The sequence below is a fragment of the Vicia villosa genome, unplaced genomic scaffold, assembly GCF_029867415.1.
Source record: "Vicia villosa cultivar HV-30 ecotype Madison, WI unplaced genomic scaffold, Vvil1.0 ctg.000481F_1_1, whole genome shotgun sequence".
Taxonomy (NCBI): Eukaryota; Viridiplantae; Streptophyta; class Magnoliopsida; order Fabales; family Fabaceae; genus Vicia; species Vicia villosa.
The window spans coordinates 614,727-636,775 of record NW_026705234.1 but is presented as its reverse complement, the minus strand read 5'-3'; the positions used below and the strand labels follow the sequence as shown (position 1 = coordinate 636,775).

Below are 22,049 nucleotides of genomic sequence, written 5' to 3'. Positions count from 1 at the left end.
CATCACTCAAAATCACCATCTAACATCATCAATATAATGTCGAACTTCAACAACAACAAAATCACCAACATTCATAAGAATGCATCATGTCATTAGGTTGCATCATCATACAACAACAATTTATCTCACAACAACAATTACATCATACAACAATCCAATTCAAGAAAGATTCACAAGAGTTTCCAAAGATATTCAAAGGGTATACAATGGAAAGACATCAATTAGAGCTTCCCGAAGTTTCAAATGGCATACGAAAAGGAGTTACGAATCAAAAGTTACACATATTTGAATTTTCTCAAATCTGTCTTCAGTTCGCTGCGCCATCCATGTGCTTCTATAGGGAAAATATAATTGGTTGAATGGATTTTATGCATATGCTTAACAAAACATACACATAAATTTATAGAGATGACAATATTGAGGATGACACAATAACACCAGGGTACAACTGAGTACTCAACCAATCTTAATAAGATCTGATCATCATTGGGATGAATAAGTAGAATCTTCTTCAAAGGTTCAAGCATTACTGGGGAGAGGAAGAGAACTCTCAAATAAATCTTCAACATCAAAAGGATACATTTCAAGAAAATATGAATGGATGAATGGATGTTATGCATATGCTTAACAAAAGAAACACATAAATTAATAGAGATGACAATACTAGGGATGGCAAAACAACACCAGGGTACAACCGAGTACTCAGCCAATCTTAATATGTCAATCAATTGATATAAAGTACTCATCACTGAAAAAAAGCTAGATAGATGAGTAAGTGTATACAATTAATCAAACATTAATTGCTGAAGTGAACTCTTCAGTTTCCGACTGACAGATGTATTCTCAAGAGAATATTTTGACCATGGATACTTTTGATATAAGAGAGCTTCACATGTCAGAAGCCTTACATCCCAGAAGCCAAAAATCAAACTTTAGAAACTCAATTTCTTAATATGGAAAGCTACATTCTGAGATCGCACCTTTTTTCATTCTGGACACATTAGAATGAAAATAAGTATATCTTCAGCAAGGGTTTTTGTAAAGATATTAGCCCATATATGGTCTGTATCAATGAATTTTAAAGAAAGAACTCCCTCCTGGACATAGTCTTTAATAAAATGATGTTTGGTCTCAATATGCTTAGCCCTAGAATGTAAAATGAGTTTTTTGATAAACAAATGGCGAAAGTATTGTCACGGAAGATATGAATGTTACCCTAAAAAATTTGATAATCTTTAAGCTGACTATTTATCCATAGGATCTATGCACTGCATCCAAGAGCAGATATGTATTCAGCTTTTGATGTTGAGAGAGTTATATCCAAAATCTGATTCTCTTCCAAATCTTCATCCACGATAAAATCATCAAAACAAAAATGATATTGAATCAAAGATTTCACAAAACAAATCAAAATCTACAAAATAACAACAATAACATCAAGTATTTCAAAAATTTGAATTAAATCATAAAAATAACTGCAATCAAAATCCAAAATTCTTAAACAAAACAAATCACACATAATTACAAAACCTAGTGCTTAGCCTATAAAAGGCAAATGAAATTCATAGATAGGGGTGGAAATAGGATGGGTCGAGCTAGGCTTTGTCAAGCCTAAGCCTAGCCTGTCAAACAAACTAAATCCTAAACCTGGCTTGTAGCCTGTCGTAGGCTTATTTTTAGGCCTGTGTATGGCCTTTTCGAAGGCTTGGTTAGCCTATTAGCCTACATAAAAGCCTATTTGTTTTAGACATATATAAATAAGCAATTAAAATAATATTTAAAAAGACTAACTAACTAAGAGATTAAGAGACTAAAAATTTGTATGCATTAACTTAATTTAACTTACCTATTAGCATAAGTTCTAGGAGACTATTTGTTTAAGAGAACTTATGCAAACAATGTTCATCAGGTGTTTTCATTTTATTTTCACAAGTTCTTCAAGATAACCAAGTTTTATTTATGTATTTTAATTCAAAGTACAAAATATAATATAATAATAATAATAATATTCATATTTATTTAAATAGGCTGGCCTGATAGGTTTAAAAGGCTTTTTTAGGGTCTGAGACCTAGCCTTTTTAACTAACTAGGCATATAAAAACGCCTAGACCTTTTCTTTTTTTTTTTTAAAATTGTGTGGTCTGGCCTGAGCCTATATAGGCTAGCCTGTAGGCCCCTGTTGTCGGCCTAACCTATTTTCACCCTTATTCACATAGTATCACTGTGCAACACTCAGATGCTCTGAATGAAGAGTCAACTTTAAGACTTTCAGATATACGAGAGTAACATTCCTATCTTTTATGATAATATTGTTGTTATATACTTAAGTAAGAATCGTATTTTACACTCAAGAGCTAAACACATAGAAATCAAGCATCATTTTATTAGAGATTATGTTCAGAAAGAGACTTTTGTTTTAAAATTCATAGATACAGACCATCAATGGGCTGATATCTTTACAAAACCCTTACATGAAGAGAGATTTCTATTTATTCTGAAACAATTGAAAATGGAATTTTTTCCATAATGAATCTCTTTTATATGTGTTATCTGCTTCTGAGAAAAATAAGATTTTGATATTGTGCAAGCTTTTTATTCTTTCAAAGATGTTGGTTTCATGTCGGCAGTTATTTTGGTAAAATATATTGTTAGGATGTTTTGCGTAGATGTCAAAGAAGATGTCTTGACATTATAGGTTTCTGAAATTGATTGCAACAGTTTCTATTTTTAGGGTTGGGCTTGTCAGTTGCTTCAGTTTCTTAATTGACTGTATGTTTTGGCAACGGAATCTTCTCTAGCTCTTTTAGGTGTTATGAACCCTATTTCTTACTTGGCAAGCCCATGACCAGGATTACTAGCCCTTGCCGATCTATAAAGGTTCAGCTAATCCTTATTTTCAAGTAAGGATTTTTGGTTCAAGTGGTTATGTACTGAGAGTTCCATATGTGTACAGTCACAAACCTGTAGGTGTTGAATGTTGTGTGATCTTCGAAGTTGTTAAGCAAGGAGAGTATTTCATCCTCGTAAGCTTTTAAGCATCAAGGAGTGTGTGTCTTGGAAGAGTGTCTTCTGGTTTTCTTTGCTTTTTTTTTTGTCACAGGGAATTGTGATTGAGGGTATTTGAGGAGGGCCTCATACCTAGGTGAGTCTTAGGTAGAAGTCATAGGAAGGATAGTGATTAAGTGAGAAGTGTAAATTGAGATTGTTTAGCTTCAAATTGATACTATCGTATATTGGTTTCATCCCTGGCTTGGTAGCCTTCTTAAAATCTATATATAGATGGGCTTGGAAGGTAGTTTTGAAAGGATGGAAACATCCTATTATTGTGGGAGAAGACAAACAACCCACGAATGTGCTGAAGCCTGAGGAAGATTGGGAAAAATAAGACGATGAGCTTGCGCTTGGCAATTCTAAGGCTCTATGTAACATCCTATTTTTACTAGTTTTATTTAATTAGGATTATTTGATAATTATAATTGTTTGTGTGTTTTATTTTATAATTGTTGGAGTGATAATTATTTAATTATGTGATAATATGGGTTTAGCTAATTAGTACATGGTAGAATTATATTGGAATTAGCTAAATGGGCCTAATTAATTAGAAAAGTAGTGGAATGGGTTAAGCCCAATGAGATAATGATTGTTAGAGAAGAATTTTATGATTAACCTAACTACAAGAAAAAGAGAGAAAGATAGAAAGAAGAGAGGAGAAAGAGGCTAGAGAAGAGTAAGAGAGAGGATTGTAGATTCATCAAGAGGGTGGATTAAGAGATAGAGGTAATGGTTAGAATCCAAGTTATTATAGAATCTATGATTGGGTAAATGTTTGTTTGTGGTTGTGAATCTCTTCATCTTTCAATTTCATAGTTTTGGGAAAATGTTAGGGTTTATGGGGTTTTGCTCATTTATATGAATCTCTTATTGTTATGTTGTTATGTGATGATAAATGGTGTTATTGTTGCATGAATTGGGTGTTTAATGAGTTGAATTGGTGATTATAAATGCTTATGTTCGTTTGGATTAGATTGAGTATGAATTGGAATGTGTTTGTTGTCAAAAACTATTGAATTTGCTGCTATTGTTACGTGGGAACCGATTCCTGCATGGTGAGGAACCGAGTTCCCATAGTAAAATGGAGAAGCGTAGAAATTTTGGGTTCCTAGCTGGTGACAACCCGTTTCTCCATAGTAAAAAACAGACACGAGTTTTGCAATGAATCCAGAACCCGGTTCCCACACGGGGAGGAACCGAGTTCCACTGTGTAATTTTGGAAATGTTTGTAACTTGTAATTAGCATAACTTTTGATCCGTAACTCCTTTTTATGTGTCGTTTGAAGCGTTAGGAAGCTATTGTGATGTTCTACATGATAGTATAGGATTGATTTGCACTTCATTGATATATTATGATGTTGTTATGTGGAATAACATGTAATTATCTTATTGGCGTTATGTTTTGGTATGTGATGAATAACGATTGTTGAAATACTCGTGGAGACATATTCTTGATGTTATGATTAGATATATGATGGATGTATGCCTTGTTGCAATTTTTATTTTGGTGTGTGAATCTTGTACAAGTGGTGGATAATTTAATGTGTGAATTATTGAGGTATGCAGTATGTTAAGATTTGTGTGGATAATCTTAATTGCATATCTGTTGAGATAATTGTACATGCATTCATGGTCGGCTTTATGGTGGAAGCGGTGAAACTTGGGTTCACATGTAGCTTGGATTATAAATGTAGAATCGGAGGCGGTGAAACTTAGAGTTCACAACTAGACATTGATCCTTAATCGGAAATAGGCGTAATTGGCTTTAATCTTGTCTAGATTAGAAGCGCGGCTTGGATTCTAATTATTGAATCGGAAAGCGGTAAAACATTGGGTTCACATGGTACCACATGCATTGTGTCACATTTATTACATTCGAGTCACATTATTTGCTATGTGATTGCCTTGTATACATGTGAATTGTTTTGTGGTGATGATTGGTATGTGATACGTGAATTGTCTAATTGAGAAGTATGATAAATTGTGAAATGCATGCTTGTTTATATTGCATTTTCCATTATTATATTTTCTATTTATGATTTGAATTCTCACCCTTCTGTTTGAATGTTACTCTTTGTTGGTAACGTGCAGGTTCAGACGAGTAGTTACTTGTTCGTGGCTTAGCCGAAGAGCTCCGAGTTTTATTTGATTAGGTAGCGAGTCATATGCTCTGATCATGTAACACTCAGGGGGTTTTCCTTAGGCTTATGCTTATGTTTGGATATTGCTATTTTCTATGCTTTGTTGGATATTCAGATGTATTGTTATGAGATCTTGAATAGGTTGTTTTAAGGCTATGTAGCCTAGATTGTGGATTTTCAACATTAGTATGTTTGTTTATGAATGTTAATTTTAAATTTGGTAGATGAATATAGTATGGGATATATTCATTGAAACTTATAATAGAAATTCAATTGTTTTCCGCAAGCGTTTATGCATAATGTATGAAAGCATGAAATTTGCATTTGTGTTACGATATGATCTTTGCATATTTTGGATATTGTATGTATGTTATTCTAGGATTTTCATTTTGTGGAAATTAACATGTGGCGCCCTTTTTTCCTTTATGCATGCCTACACTGTGTGATTGTATGATATATTTAGGGTTAGAAAAGGGGTGTTACATTAGTGGTATCATAGCATGGTCGACCAATTGGTCAATAGTCGTTAATGTATTTATTCCCGTTGTATTAGATTTGTGTATCTGACACGATCGATAATGTGTTGTCTGTTTGGTTTTTAATTATCGTAGGACGATGGTTGCTGGAAGGAATGATGATGCCATTACCGATACATTAAGGATGTTGGCTGGATCTCTTGGTCAAATTCCTCAAGCTAATGCTGGAAATCGGAATGGTGATGATGATGAGTATCGTGCTTTGGGGAAGTTTCAGAGGAATAATCCTCCTACCTTTAAGGGAGAGCATGAACCGGATAAAGCTCAAGCTTGGTTGAACGCGGTTGAGAAGATCTTTCGGGTTATGAATTGTACGGATGCTTAGAGAGTGCAGTTTGGTACTCATATGCTTGAGAAGGAAGCTGAGGATTGGTGGGGTAACACTGCTCAAAGATTTAATGAGGAAGGTATTCAAGTTACTTGGGATCATTTCCGTGATGCATTTTTGGAAAACTATTTTTTTGGAAGATTTCCGTGGAAAGAAGGAGGTGGAATTTCTTGAGTTGAAGCAAGGAAATGGTACCGTAGTGGAGTATGTTTCTAGATTTCAAGAGTTGATCAAGTATTGTCCTCACTACAATACTATAAACGCGGAGAGGTCTAAGTGTTTGAAGTTTGTGAATGGTTTGAGGCATGATATCAAGAAGGCGATTGGATATCAACAAATTACTCGATTTGCGGAGTTGGTTAATAAGAGTCGGATTTATGATGAGGATAGTAGAGAGAGTGCTTTTCGTTACAAGGCTATGAATGAGAAGAAAGGTCAATTCTGTGGAAAACCGTATGATAATAAGAAGAAAGCTAGTTTTGGCGGAAAGCCAAGTGGGGGAGGATCTAGTGCTCAGATTAAGTGCTTTAAGTGTGGTGTTGAAGGACATCGCGCTAATGAATGCAACAAGAGTTTGGTTAAATGTTTCAAGTGTGACAAGATAGGTCACAGAGCTGTGGATTGCAAAGTTGGTGCGGGTGTGACTTGCTACAATTATGGAGAGCAAGGGCACATTAGTACCAAATGTGACAAACCGAAGAAGGAGCAAGTGAAAGGGAAAGTGTTTGCATTATCTGGTGCGGAAGCCACTACCGATATTAGGCTAATCCAAGGTACGTGCTTTATTAATGGTACACCTCTTATTGCTATTATTGATATCGGTGTAACACATTCTTTCATTTCTTTGGATTGTGCTAAGAGATTGAATCTTATGTTATCTGATATGCGTAGAAGTATGGTTATTGATACACCTGCTATGGGTTCTGTTTCTACTTCTTATGTGTGTTTGAATTGTCCTTTGAGTATTTTTGGTAGAGATTTTGGGATAGATTTAGTTTGTCTTCCGTTAGAGCAGCTTGATGTGATTTTGGGTATGAATTGCTTGGAATTTAATTGTGTATATCAACTGTTTTGATAAGACGATTATTTTTCCTGAGATTGGTGTTAAGGAAAAGTTGTTTTTGTCTGCTAAGTTTGTTGATGAATCGGTGCAAGATGGGGCTAAATTGTTCATATTGTTGGCAACCTTAGAGATGCATGAGAAGAGAACAATTGAGGAATTACCAATAGTTTGTGATTTTGCGGAGGTATTTCCTGAAGATGTAAGTGATTTATTGCCAGAACGTGAAGTTGAGTTTTCGATTGATTTAGTTCCTGGAACTAGTCCTATATCGATGGCTCCATATAGGATGTCTGCTTCTGAGTTGAAAGAGTTGAAGAGTCAACTTGAGGATTTGTTGGAGAAGAAGTTTATTCGTCCTAGTGTATCTCCGTGGGGTGCACCTGTTTTGTTGGTTAAGAAGAAGGAAGGTTTTATGAGATTTTGTGTCAATTATAGGCAACTGAACAAAGTGACGATTAAGAACAAGTATCCACTTCTGAGGATTGATGATTTGATGGATCAGTTGGTTGGAGCTTGTGTGTTTAGCAAGATTGGTTTGAGGTATGGGTATCATCAGATTCGTGTGAAGGCAGAGGATATATATTCAGAAAACTGCATTTCGAACGAGGTATTGACGCTATGAGTATTATGTTATGCCATTTGGTGTGACTAATGCACCTGGTGTGTTTATGGAGTATATGAATAGGATTTTTCATGATTATCTGGATAAGTTTGTTGTTGTGTTCATCGATGATATCTTGATTTATTCTAAGAGTGAAGAGGAACATGCCGATCATTTGAAGGTTGTGTTATCGGTGTTGAAAGAGAAGAGGTTGTTTGCTAAGCTTTCCAAGTGTGAATTTTGGTTGAGTGAAGTAAGTTTTCTTGGGCATGTGATTTCGAGTGGGGGTATTTCCGTTGATCCTTCGAAGAAGATTGAGGTTGTATCTCAATGGGAAGCTCCTAAGTCTGTGTCTGAGATTAAAAGTTTTCTTGGTTTGGCTGGTTATTACAGGAAGTTCATTGAGGGATTTTCTAAGTTATCTTTGTCGTTGACGCAATTGACTAGGAAGGGTCAAGCTTGTCGTTGACGCAATTGACTAGGAAGGGTCAAGCTTTCATTTGGACTTCGCAATGTGAAGCGAATTTTCAAGAGCTTAAGAGGAGGTTGAATACGGCTCCTATTTTGATTTTGCCGGATCCTTTAGAACCGTTTGTGGTGTATTGTGATGCTTCTTTGTTGGGTTTGGGAGGTGTTTTAATGCAAAAAAGGAAAGTGGTAGCTTATGCTTCAAGACAACTTAAAGTTCATGAGAGGAATTATCTGACGCATGATTTAGAGTTGGTCGTCGTTGTGTTTGTGTTGAAACTTTGGAGGCATTACTTGTTTGGATCGAGATTTGATGTTTTTAGTGATCACAAGAGTTTGAAGTATTTGTTTGATCAAAAAGAGTTGAATATGAGGCAAAGAAGATGGTTGGAATTCTTAAAGGATTATGATTTTGGTTTGAATTACCATCCTAGAAAAGCGAATATTGTAGTCGATGCATTGAGTAGAAAATCATTGCATATGTTGATGTTGATGATTCGAGAATTGGAATTATTGGAACAATTTCGAGATTTGAGTTTTGTTTGTGAAGCGACGTCTTCGTGTGTTAAACTTTGTATGTTGAAACTTACAAGTAGTATTTTGGATGAGATTCGAGAAGGTCAAAAATCAGATTTGAAATTGGTCGATATCATGACATTGATTAATCAAGGTAAAGGTGGTGACTTTCGGATTGATGAGAATGGTGTTATGAGGTGTCGTAATCGAGTTTGTATTCCGGATGTTGCGGATTTGAGGAAAAGAATTCTTGAGGAAGGGCATAGAAGTGGTTTAAGTATTCATTCCGGTGCTACTAAGATGTATCAAGATTTGAGGAAATTGTTTTAGTGGCATGGTATGAAGAAAGACATAGCGGAGTTTGTTTATTCATGTTTGACTTTTCAAAAGTCAAAGATTGAACATCAAAAGCCGTCTGGTTTGATGCAACTGTTATCTATTCTCGAGTGGAAGTGGGATAGTATTTCTACGGATTTTGTTTCGGGTTTGCCGAGAACTTCAAGTAATTGTGAAGACATTTGGGTCGTTGTGGATAGGTTGACAAAATGTGCTCATTTTATCCCTATGAGGATGGATTACTCGATGGAGAGACTTGCTAAGTTGTACATTGAGAAGATTGTGTGTTTACATGGTATTCCATCAAGTATTGTTTCGGATAGAGATCCAAGGTTCACTTCTATATTTTGGTAAGGTTTGCAAAGTGCTTTGGGTACGAAGTTGCATTTGAGTTCGGCGTATCATCCGCAAACTGATGGTCAATCAGAGAGGACTATTCAGTCGCTTGAAGATCTTTTGAGGTCTTGTGTTTTGGAACAAGGAGGAAATTGGGATAGTTTCTTGCCTTTGATTCAGTTTACGTATAACAACAATTTCCATTCTAGTATTAGAATGGCACCTTTTGAGGCTCTTTATGGTAAAAGGTGTAGAACTCCTTTGTGTTGGTATGAATCGGGAGAGAGTGTTGTGGTTGGACCCGAGTTGATTCAAGAGACTAAGGATAAGATTAAGATGATTCAAGAGAAGTGATTGCCATAAAGAAGTCAACAAGCATGTAAAAGCCCTAACTGGAAGCAGGAGAAAGGGTCATCCATAACTCGGACTAAAGAGGGGTCTGAGAGTGATTGCCATAAAGAAGTCAACAAGCATGTGAAAGCCCTAACTGGAAGATGGGTGACAACTGAAGCCTCAAGTGATGATGATCTAACTTATGATGAGTTGGCTGCATCATTCAAAAGGTTATATCAAGTAAGTGAGAAACAAAAAGATCTCATACACAACCTAGAAAGAGAAAGAGAATATCAGTTGAAAACCATGACCAAATTGGAAGAAGTGGTCTCTCTGAGGTGTGAACTTGACAGGGTTCACAAGTCTGTCAGGATGCTGAATAGTGGGACTAACATACTAGATGAGATCCTACAAATGGGAAGAATAACAAGTGACATGAGGGGATTAGGATTCAATGAAAACAAGAAACCTGCTTCAGATTCCTCTCGACTCAAGTCCAAACCTATACTGTCTAATCAGGTGTCTCAACATCAGGGCAAAAGTAATGCCTTACGTTCCAAGAAAAAGTTCCAGCACTAGAGATGTCATCACTGTGGTAGATTGGTCCATATAAGACCCTTCTGCTTTAGGCTTTATGGATTCCCTACTGCTACTATTCCTTTCAATGGTAACAAAACAGAATCAAATAGCAAGAAAGTAAGGCACTAGGTCCCTAAGAATAAGGTCACTAATCTTATGGCTCATACCTCAATCAAAAGTCTAACCAAAGATGTCTGGTATTTTGACAGTGGCTTTTCAAGGCATATGACACACAACAGGAATCTGATGATGGATGTCAGACCTTACTCCACTAGCTGTGTAACCTTTGGCGATGGGTCCAAAGGTAGAATCAGAGGAGTTGGGGTTCTAAAGGACTCAGTAGGACCAAACCTGAAAGATGTGCTACTGGTAAAAGGATTGACAACCAATTTGATAAGTATAAGTCAATTATGTGATCAGGGATATAGGATAAATTTCTCTAAAACTAAGTGTATCGTGTCCAATATGAAGAGAAAAGTGGTGATGAGAGGAGTCAGGACTAAAGAAGATTGTTATATATGGGTTCCTCAATGGATAAGCAACTCTTTCTTGAAGAAAAAGAGGAAAGTCATCTGATAGACGCTCGAATATGTGTTAATTATGTTGAGTGGAGTGAAGTATCTGAAGAGATGTCTCAACATTTAAAAGAAAAATTTAAGTCAAAAGTTGATGGCTTAAGCTAACCCCCTGGTCTACCAAATATGCTGATTAGAGAACATGTGCCCTTGTCTCGGAATGAAGGTGTCAATATTACAATTACAGACTTCAAAGTCCCAAGAAGAAAACTAGACATTGATAACAACAAGGGGTTATTGCAATTAAAAGCGTGGTGGAATATCATCAAAGTTCTCCTGTGTCATTTATTTTGGGATTACACAAATACTATTTTAGGGCCAAACACTTCAACGGATACTCAGCAAATCCCATCTGTTCAAATCAGAGTTGTTAATCCCGGATAGCGGAGCGGAGCGGCCGACCCCCGGGAATGGGAATAGTGGGAATAGCGGCATCCCGGATAGCGGGATAAATTTTTGTATACTAATAATTATATAAAAAATTATAAAACATATGTCATGAAATACTAAACTAATTTCACAACACTCATAAAATATTTATAAAATCTAATGTCAAACAAAGAGCAATGCTTAATAATTCAAAACAGAAAGATTCAAAACATATAGATTCAAATTCAAACTTAGTACTATGATATGAAAATTCAAGCTGTAATACGGTGAACTGACTTTTTATCGATCGAAATGTCGCGGTTAAGCATGAGTCGCCACCGACTTTTATTTTATCCAAACAAATTCAGAAAGGCTAAAAGAAACAGAAAAAAACCTTTTAAAGAAATCTAAGTTCGGGGGGTAATTTATGCAAAGGGAAGGTGTAAGGCACCCTTTGCATCCATGGTTTTCCATGGGCTCTTAATTGCTTTGCTTGCTCGTTTTCAGAAAATGTAGATGAAAGTGGAAAAAATGGACTTTAGCTCGTAAATGAGCGTAGCCAGTTTTTGAGGAATTTTGAGAAAGAATATAGAAAATAGAGCATGGCAAGGCAATTAGGGGCAATTACCTTAAACTCAGATGATAGGTCTCTTTTTAGCCTTTCAGAATGAAAGGGTCAGTCCTTGCCATAAGAGGGCAGGAAGCCTTTCGTTTGGAGGTAGAAGGGTCATCGAATTATCATTCGCTCAAAGACTGACCCATGCCATAGAGAGGCAGGTAGTCTAAGGGGAAGGATCAGAATAGCCTTTCGTAGGCAACCAGAAGATACCTCAGCCTTTTCCGTAGGCAGCTTCCGAGGTTCGAGGTCACGTTAGTGTATCAAAGGCAGCATCATTAGGGACCATGACCTTTAATCGAGGCAACATGGCTGAGGTATCCTCGTATTCGAGGGACAGGGCTATTCTGCAAGAAACACAAGGTAACAAGGCAACAGGCAACAGAGAGGTTACCCCAAAAGTGTGCGTGGGTGCAACAATCACGTGATTATATTCAGATATTTATCTTATAGTTTAGTGATTCTAATTCAATTAACAAGTTGCACTCCCTAAAATTACTAACCATAACAATTAATATTAACAGTAATAATGGGGGAAGGGAAATTGCAACCAGCGGAGGAGAGGGGAATTGAAACCAGCGGGATATAATTAAAACAAAAGGTTTAACACAAGTAATAATTGAGATCAGGGTTTAAGGTTACCGATATTCGACGCTTTGGCAATTGACGAACCCTGAAAAGGCAGGAAAAATAAAAGGGCAAAACATAGTGAGTGCATTATCGGTTCAGTGGTCAATTAGGGTTAGCCCTAATTTAACAACTACAAATAAAACTTAATGAATAAGTGTTTAGAATAGGAAGAATACTTATCTTTTGATTTGATCTGACATGGTTGGCGGACGGAGGATGCCTTGAGACTAAACCTGAAAAGACAAAAGGCAAGGCAGAAAAATAGATGGAGTGAATGTATGCACAGTTCAGGAATATAAGGGCAAACCCTAAAATCAAGAGGAAACAAAATAGACTTTAAAGATAAGATACTTAGCTCTGGGTTTTTGATCGGGCGCGTAGTCGAAAGGAAACACTGTTGCTAACCCTGAAAATTAGGAAAAGAGAAAACAAATACAAAGGGAAAAAAACGATAAAGATAAAAAAAACATTCAAACCCTAATCATAAACCTATGAGGTTTATTTAAGAAAACTTATTATGACCCAAAAGGTTTATGAGGCTTAAAAACTATGTTAGTGGATAACACCTACCTACCTAAGGTTCTGTTAAAAACCGAGGTTAAATTAACCTAAAATTAATTTAAAATTATCAAGCCTGAAATTAATAAAAAGAACCTAAAATTGCTTTAAATTATTAAATCTAATATTAATCTAATTGTTTGACCTAAATATTATAATTTTAGTCCTAATTACTAAAATTAACTAATCCTAATTATTAAATTAATTTAAAAAAGGTTAGATGAGAAAAGAGAAATAAACTAATTGATTAAAACTTAGGTTTTTAACTATTTTTATGTGTTTTATATTATTATGAATATAAAATCTATTTCTAATATTTTTGTATTTTTTGTGATAGAAAAATTAATGATTTAAATTATAATAGAAATAAAACAAAACAAAAAAAACTCTAATTTCAATCTTTCACAAATAACAAAAAAAATTAATAAAAGAAGAAAGAAACACTTACGGTAGAGAGTGAGAGGCGCTGAAAGTTGCTATGCTGTATCAAGATTTTTCTAAGAACTAAAAATTTTGACTTTTCAAAGTTCTTAAGGTGCACCAATCATAGTGCGACACATGGTATATAATAATGTGAAAAAATAAAAAGTAAAATGAAGATGGAGGTAACATAAGATAAGGTAGCATTATCAGAAAACAAACCATTCCTTTCTTCTCTATTTTTCAAAATCAAACACAATCAAAGCCAAAAATAAATTATTTTCAACCATAACAAAACAAGACATTTCAAAATTATAACCACACCTTCATGAATCAAGATCTGAAAATTGGAAGAACAAAAAGAGAAAAGTATCGTCGTGTGGATCCGACGAGAAGGTGAATCGCGGTGACGCGTCTGAGGGTGGCCGGTGCGGTTGTCGGCGCCGTTTGCGGTGTGTTGTCGGATCAGTGCTGAGCTATGAACCTTGCGTTGATAGAGTAAGTTGTTCTGCGATTTGTTTCGATCTGAAACTTCTCTTCTTTCTTGTGTGTTAGAAAGTATATACCAAGTGGGTATTATTTTTTATGAACAAGAATATAGACGTGACAGTAAAATCTCTGGAAAATTTTTCAACTGTGCAAGAGTGAATGGGTGGGTTAGTTGTGGAAAATATGTGCAGTGTAAAAAAAAGGTTTCGTCAAATAGGGTTCTCCTCCCTTTTTTCAGTTGTGTAAAGGTTGTCCTATTTATAATATACAAAATTAGGTTAAATTTGATGGACCAAAATTAATTAAAAATAACTAAAAGCCCAAATAGAAGGAATTATTCTCATTGAGTTTTTATAATTATATTTAACCAATTAAAAAACTAGCCTAAAATGTTAGTAACAACTAAAATAAAAAATTAATTGCAAAATAAACAAACAAATTTTTTGCGATTTAAAAAAAGTAAATTAAACGGAAATTAAGTTAGTAACAAATAAAATAAAAAATGTTAATAATGTGACTCGAGCACGAGACCTCGTGCTATTGTACCATTCACGCTCAAATTCTTACCAACTGTGCCAATTCATTTATTCGAAATAAAATGGCGTTTGTAAATATATGAGGGCAAATTTTGAGGTATGACACAAGCAAACATAAAAAATCGTGTAGCATCATCAAAATATTCCTCAACATCTTCATCTTCATCTTCATCTTCATCTTCATCTTCTTCTTCTTCAACATTTTCCTCCAATTCTTCATCTTCTTCAACATCTTCCTCCGATTCTTCATCTTCAACATCTTCTTCAACCTCTTCTACCACCACTTGTTGTGCAATTGTTGCTCTTGGTGCAATTGTTGCTCTTGGTGGCCTTGATGTTTGTGGGCGTGCCATTGACCTCCTAGTGTAGATTAAAGGCTCATTAGCCCCACTAGCATCGGCAACTTGAGTCCAAGTTAAATCATGATTTGGATCAACCAATTCTTCACCAACATCTCCTACCTTTTCCATCTCTCCCACCAACCATTCGGTGTGGAAATTAATTTCGCTAAATTCCATAGGATCAATTTTATCTCGAATTTCAAACCTCTCTACCAAAGCTTGATTATACTTGATAAACACCAAGTCTTGCAATTTTTGATGTTCCAATTTATTTCTCTTCTTGGAATGAATCTAAAATACAATAATTTGAAGTATTAATTTAATAATACTTGCATGTACGATACTTTAATATCCTAGTATAAAATTAATACTCACATGCTCAAAGATGCTCCAGTTACGCTCACATCTGGAAGCACTGCAACTCAAACTCAACACTTTAATAGCCAACAATTGCAAATGCGGAGTTTCGGCTCCATAAGACTTCCACCACTCAGCTGCAAGTAATTGTAAAAAATCATTCCATATACATAACACAAAGTATATCACATGTAAAAGTAAAACTTCAAAAAATCATTCCATCTTACCTGGAGCTAATGTCGACCTTTGTCTCATTGCCGCTTTTATACCAAAGAGACCTGAAGCACTCCGATATTGTGCCAATTCTACTGAAATCATATCCTCCACATCTTCACTTTCACTAAGTCTCTCAATGCACCTACGGAGGCCTTTCACCAATCTAGCATCGGACTCAATTTCTGGTTTAGAAAAATAATATTCAGGATTGAGATAGTTACCTGTAGCATGTAGCGGATGATGAAGTTGACACTCCCATCTTTTATCAATGATTTCAAAAACGGCTTTGTACTTGCTTGAATTTAAACTGAAAGCTTTTTCAATCGATTCCTTCGCTACCCCCATTGCGGCATATATGTATCCCATTGCAGGTTTCCTTTCATTGTCAACCATTCTTAGCACATCTACAAGAGGCGCCATGCACTTAAGAGTGTAGAGAACATCATTCCAAAATGATACATTAAGAATAGTAGTAGCTGCCCCTTTTCCTTTAGCATCTTTGGCACACTTGGAACTTGTCCATTCTTCACAAAGGAACATCTCTCTAAGCTTTCCTCTTAGTTCTTGCATTCTTTGTAGGCAAAGGAAATGGGTAGCAAACCTTGTCACTCCTTGTTTAACCAATTCAACATTGCCGGTAGTCTTTCTCATTAAATTCAAAGCAAAAGTATGATTATAAATGTAGCCCACAACCTTAATCCCTTTTTGTATAACCTTTTTCACCTTTGGAATTTTGCCTATGTCTTCTAACATAAGGTCTATACAATGGGCAGCACATGGAGTCCAAAACAAGTGTTTCCTCCTTTCACACAATACTTTACCCGCCGCTACATAGTTACTTCCATTATCGGTGATCAATTGGACAACATTTTTTTCACCCATTTCCTCAACAAATGTGTCCAACAACTCGGCTAGCTTTTCCCCCGTCTTTGCATAGTCAGAAGCATCCACACTCTTCACAAACATGGTCCCCGTCGAGCAATTGACCAAGAAATTGATCAATGTTCTACCTTTTCTATCCGTCCAACCATCCAACATAATTGAACAACCGTATTTGTTTCTTTGCACCTCTTGGTTCTTCAACAAACCTTTCGTATATTCCAACTCATTTTTAAGAAGTGGAACCCTAAGTTCATGATAACTTGGCGGCTTCAAATGAGGACCATAGCTCCCAACGGCTTCCAACATCAACTTAAAAGCTCTTGCATTTGCTACATTAAAAGCAACTCCACACATATAAAAAAAGCGAGCAACATATTGGATGGTTCTTGCCCTCGCTTCTTTATCACAAGCATCATTGATACTTGTGTCCTTAGCCTTCTTATACACCAAATCTAATGGCCCTTTAGTCCTCTTGATGGCTATTGAAGAGGTCTCATTCTCGACAATCCTCTTTCCAGTTCTAATCCTACTTATTTCCTCGATATCAAGGGTATCATCCGCATCTATTTCACCGTAATTTCTTGTATTCCTTTCTTAATTTTCTCTTTCTCAAAAATGTCGGCACGTAATATAGCCTTAACATCCTCCGGTGTTTTCAAACAAGGAACTACATCGCCTTGAATTCCTGCTTGATGCCTTTTTGCTCTACTTATTCCTCCACTACTTGTCATATTACAGAAATCACATGTGACCTTCTTCCGATTATTCAAATCCTTCAAACCATTATATTTCCATCCTATGTCTTTACTATTGGTTGGTTTGAATATTGCAGCACACGAAGCAACCGACGTAGAAGCAGAATTTGGTGTTGAGGAAGATGCTGCCATATTGTTCTATCGACAAAAAAACAGTGACATATACATTTAATAAAACAGTGGAGAAAAAGAAGTAAAAGAAAAGAAGTAAAAGAAAAGAAAACAGTGGGGAAAAAGAAGTAAAAGAAATAAAACAGTTGGCTGGTGGCAAAGGAAAAATGTAGAAAGAAAACAGTGTTGACAAAGAAAAAAAAAAAGAAGCTGTAGAGTGAGAACGGTGTAGAAAAGAAGAGAGATGAAGATTACCGTGAGAGGGACGGTGGCTGGAACGAGAGGGAGAAGCTGAACGGTGACTGGTGGCGGCTGAACGGTGGCTGGTGGCGGAAGCTGAGAGTGAGAACGATGAGAAGTTTCGGTGGCTAGGGCAGAAGCTGAAGTGAGAACGATAGGAGAACATGAAGATTTTTGAGTTTCATTTTAAAACGAGGGTAAATTAGTAATTTTACCCAGAAAAAATTAAAAAAAAAAGGGAAAGGATCCGGATCCGCTCCGCCTGGGAACGATCCGCGATCCGAGATCTGGTTTCCCGGCTGTAGCGCCCGCTACCGCATATCCGCTACCGCACCTTGTATCCCGCGGGGGGGGGGCGTTCCGCTCCGGAGCGCCGGTATAGCGGCCATAGCGGCCGGGAATGACATCTCTGGTTCAAATCACTGACAAATATATTCTCTCCAGCCAATCTATTGCCCTCACTCTCTTCAACATTCTTCTCATCTTGGTAATCCAAAAGGAATCTATTCAACGATTTCTAGTGCAAAAAATTTCACTTAGCTAGGAAGGAAATCCACTATAATAGTATTATTTTGAAACTTTAAACAACATTATTTACAAGTTTCTCACTAAATCACTATCAATACAATTACTAGTCACAAAGTTGTGACAAACTCTTAATAATAACCAAAAGATAAAAGACACTCTCCCAAGACAAAATCAGTCCTGCTTAAAAGCTTTTGACTAATTAACAATATGAAACTTGACACACAATTCACTCTTGCTTAAAAGCTCATGAGTGATTGATAATGAACAATAAAAATCAATCTCACTCTGATATTATCAAAGAGATAATCGAGTGGACCACAATGAACAAAGAACACACAAAAACCCAAAACCCTTATCCCATGCACATGGTTCTTCTCATCAATTTTTAGGTCTTGAGAGTCTTTATAAATAGATTCTTGTAGTATGGGCTGGGACTCTTCACGCAAATTCAATCTTCCAGTTGTAAATTTTTTACAAAATCTTTTCCACAAAAATAGGAACAAATCTTCAAAATTTTCTAAAACCAATCCGGAGATACATCTCCATAAAACTTACTGAGTGTAAAACACGAAGTTTTGAAATAATAATTATTACAGAAATGCATCTCCAAATACAATTTTGGACAAAATAAGATGATTTGCTCACGAAAGCATTGGGTGTGTAATATGGGATGGATAAAGTAATACCCATCATTAATATATTACATGCCTAAGTCAGAAACAAAATGCCTCTGGAGCTCACTATTCCAAATATTAGAATCGTGCGTGTCTCCTGTCAACTTAAAGCAATTCATAGTAGTCTATAAAATTTAAACATATTCATGCATATTCGTATCAAATGTTGGGAATGCTAGTTCGATTATACCAATAAGTGACATAAATGTAGATACCGTGAAATTACAAAAGCAACCTATAAAGTAAAAAAAATCCTAAAGATTTTCTAGCGCAATATATTGTCTACAGAAACACCAGCAGTTTAAATTACACAAAAACTTGTCCCAGCTTTCACCCATGTCTGGTATAACTGTATAAGACAACCAAAACGGGCTTCAAGAGAAGGTGGATGCACTGCAATGGACATGATTTCCCGCAAAAGAAATAACGAATCAGGGCAAGGACAGGGGAAACTCCTCGCATAGCTATGGAGTAGCAATGGCCATCCCATAAAAACTATAATAGTAGGGACTAGAAATATAAACAAGTTATTTTACCCTTAAAATATACTCATAGAACATAAAAACAAAGGCTAAATAAACGATGAGTCCAAGTAACAGCATGGCCCCATGATGAAAAGATGCATGTCTAAAACAAGGGTAGCAATTCAGTTTATGTCTTGTACCAGTAAATAGAGTTGAGATGCATGATAAAATAGAGTTTGTTACTAATAATTTTTAGTTGCTATTTGGATACACTCCAAACAATTTTAGAGCTGTTTTATTGTATGAAGTTCATGTGGCTTAAGAAAAAATTTATTATTAGGCCCAGTCTTATAAACAAGACTAGCCCCCAAGATGACTAAGGGGGTAAACTCAAGGATATGATAATATTCTGACTTGTTAAAGGTGGATTCTGAAACTTGCATTTGACTGCTAGCACGAGTTGAAATGCAGAAATTATGATTCCAAACTTCAAGATGGATAAAATTAACCGGCCTTACCCCATTAGATCACAAAATCAGAAAACTTGTAGAAGCAAATACAAAGTGATAGGAAAAGATAAACGAAATACCAAACCAAATTCAATGGAATGGAAGAATGGCTTCCCGTTTGTTAAAAAAGAGCCCAACCATCCCTAAAAAACTGAACAAATTGATGTCGAATAAAATCCAGTTGAACATGAAAAGTAAAGCTACCTAAAACACACGCCACAACAGAATATAAACCAATGTTTTCAATCAAGGAGTTTCTAGGACCCAGACAGACAGAGGCTATTGGGACTAGTGAGCCTTTGGTGCATCATGTGACTAAGGAGGCCAGAGACCTGGAGGGTTTATAGGCATAAAGGAAAGCCAACAAGGGGAGTGTGAGATCATTGATGAGGTGGCAGTTTCTAGAAGGGAGGGGATAACCTTTTCTGTTGCATCAGTTGTAATAAAAGAGTAGTGGATCTATCATGGTGAATATCTTGGATTTAGTTACATTGTTAGAATGGAAGGCCCACGCTCTCAATACCAGTTGTGCCCTGTGGCAGTAGGAATACTCTGTTTCCTCTGCAAATCCCTTATTTTCTATCAATTGCCAAGTTATGAAAAAAGATAGTCCCTCTGGAATGAAATATAAGCAAAAGTGGTATGTGAAAAGTTTATGTTTCTAGTTAAAAATAACATCAATTTTCCATATACCTTTGTTTGCTTATGTTTCATTCTAGTGGGAATGTGTAAAGTGGTCAAGTTGGAAAAGGGGTCGTGGAACTTAATTTAACAAAAACAGCTTCAAATATAAACCTGGGAAATGCATTTTCAAATAGGGCTAGTTACCTGGGAGAATTTGGTCTGTGTGGGCATTTCCACAGGAATCCATAACCCCCAAAATCAATTATGAAACTGAATATATTGATGTCTCTATCATCATACTCTACTCTCTATGGAACTTATGCTAGTAGTCTACTCAAATTTTAACCCCCAGAATGAATACAAACTCAAAGGGCCAATTAGAAGTTTCTAAGAAAATTGATTAACCCCTATATAATATAAAATAAAAGCATGCATAAATACTAAAGAAACATTATTATTACCATGTTGCGTGAGTTAGTTTTTAATAGCACAAGATCGGACGGCGGGTGGTCCCTTTGAAGCAAGCGGGCTCCAGACATGGGCCTGGAAAGTTGTAATGTTGACAGGATCAACATGGGTAGCAGCATCTTTTGTTGCTTCAAAGGTAATGTAATAAGTAGTAAGAGGAATACGACAACAGGTTGCTTTGACAATGTTATGAAACTGGTACTTTGAAACCTAAATAAAACAAGAGTAGAATAACAAATAAGTTAAGGAATGAATAAACATATATATGTTTTTGATGGTGGTTAAGTAGTTTATAACCTGATTGTTTTCATCATTGAACTTTGTCAAAGCAAGCTTGGAAAGTTGAATGAGAAGAGCGCGACAATCATCGGTCATGGTAGTAGTAATGGGTCTGGGAAAGTTATTGCCACATTTATTTGCTAAGGGTGGAACAGGGATAGCATCGAAGGGACTTATGTTAGCAGAGTCTCGTAAATAGTCGGCAAGTGCCTTAGCTTCTTCCTCGTCTATCTTAATCTGAGCCTTATTCCTATAAACAAAGCGCGCACACCCAAAAATATAAGGTTGAGGGTGATCGTCATAACGGCTTGAGAAGTCTTCATAAACCAGATCTTTAAATGGTTTCGTTCTATAATCCCATTTTGGAAATGGCTCCGGTTCCGAATCGGATGCCGACTCCAGCTCCGATTCAGACTCCGATTCTGATTCCGATTCAAGTTCCGATTCCGATTTCAGCCGCTTCCCTCTTTCATCGCAGCTTTCCGATGGAATTTCAGGTTCCGATATCAATTTCAGTTCCGGTTCCAATTTCAACCGCTTCCCTCTTCAATCGCAACTTTCCGGTGGAGGCATGACGCCGAGCAAGTCGGTATCGAATCCCATTGACATTCTGCAATTTAGATATCTAAACCCTAAATGTACACTCTTGTTGTTTTTTAAGGGCAAATTGCACTCACCACCCTTGAGTTATGTTGAAATGTCAATCACACCCCCTCTATTTTAAATAATTATTACTATACACTAACCTCCCTTTATTTCAATTTTAATAATTTAATATAATAAATCTCTCTTAACATCATTTACCTCTCTTGAAACATAAGAGATTCTCTTTCAACATAACTCAAGGGTTGTGAGAAGAGAGATAGTCGGAGTAAGGGTTAGAATTGTTAGTCTTAATGTATAAAAAATATTAGTATTTATAAGAAAAATATTAGGTTAAAAAATAATGGGCTTGGACTCTAAAAAAGATTTAATTAGTAATAAAAATAAAATTCTAATAACTATTAATTATAATACTAAATAATAATAATAATAGCTAACTAACTATAATATAATTAGAAATAAAAATATAAAACTAATAATAACGGAATTAAAACTATAATAATAATAATAATAATAA

At 36.0% G+C, this 22,049-nt stretch overlaps 2 protein-coding genes and 1 long non-coding RNA gene across 3 annotated transcripts; all 3 read right to left on the bottom strand.

Moving 5' to 3' along the window:
* Positions 1-11,541: 11,541 nt before the first annotated feature.
* Positions 11,542-14,580, bottom strand: LOC131628808 (uncharacterized). Its single transcript, XR_009291903.1, has 2 exons — positions 13,781-14,580; positions 11,542-12,884 (listed from the first exon to the last, which is right to left on the bottom strand). It is a non-coding gene; the product is annotated as an uncharacterized LOC131628808 (long non-coding RNA).
* Positions 14,581-14,745: 165 nt separating this feature from the next.
* LOC131628817 (uncharacterized) lies at positions 14,746-16,631 on the bottom strand. The gene is made up of 4 exons (XM_058899631.1): positions 15,407-16,631; positions 15,198-15,316; positions 14,943-15,113; positions 14,746-14,841 (listed from the first exon to the last, which is right to left on the bottom strand). The coding sequence occupies exons 1-4, from the start codon at positions 16,629-16,631 to the stop codon at positions 14,746-14,748; spliced, it is 1,611 nt and encodes a 536-aa protein (XP_058755614.1).
* Positions 16,632-20,860: 4,229 nt separating this feature from the next.
* Positions 20,861-21,747, bottom strand: LOC131628816 (uncharacterized). The gene is made up of 2 exons (XM_058899630.1): positions 21,734-21,747; positions 20,861-21,473 (listed from the first exon to the last, which is right to left on the bottom strand). The coding sequence occupies exons 1-2, from the start codon at positions 21,745-21,747 to the stop codon at positions 20,861-20,863; spliced, it is 627 nt and encodes a 208-aa protein (XP_058755613.1).
* Positions 21,748-22,049: the final 302 nt, after the last annotated feature.

Coding starts and splice junctions, on each gene's coding strand:
- LOC131628817 (XM_058899631.1), bottom strand. CDS start 16,631: ATGTGTGGAGTTGCTTTTAATGTAGCAAATGCAAGAGCTTTTAAGTTG. Junction 15,317..15,406: donor AAGGTCGACATTAGCTCCAG/GTAAGATGGAAT, acceptor AATTACTTGCAG/CTGAGTGGTGGAAGTCTTAT. Junction 14,842..14,942: donor TGGTGGGAGAGATGGAAAAG/GTAGGAGATGTT, acceptor AATCTACACTAG/GAGGTCAATGGCACGCCCAC.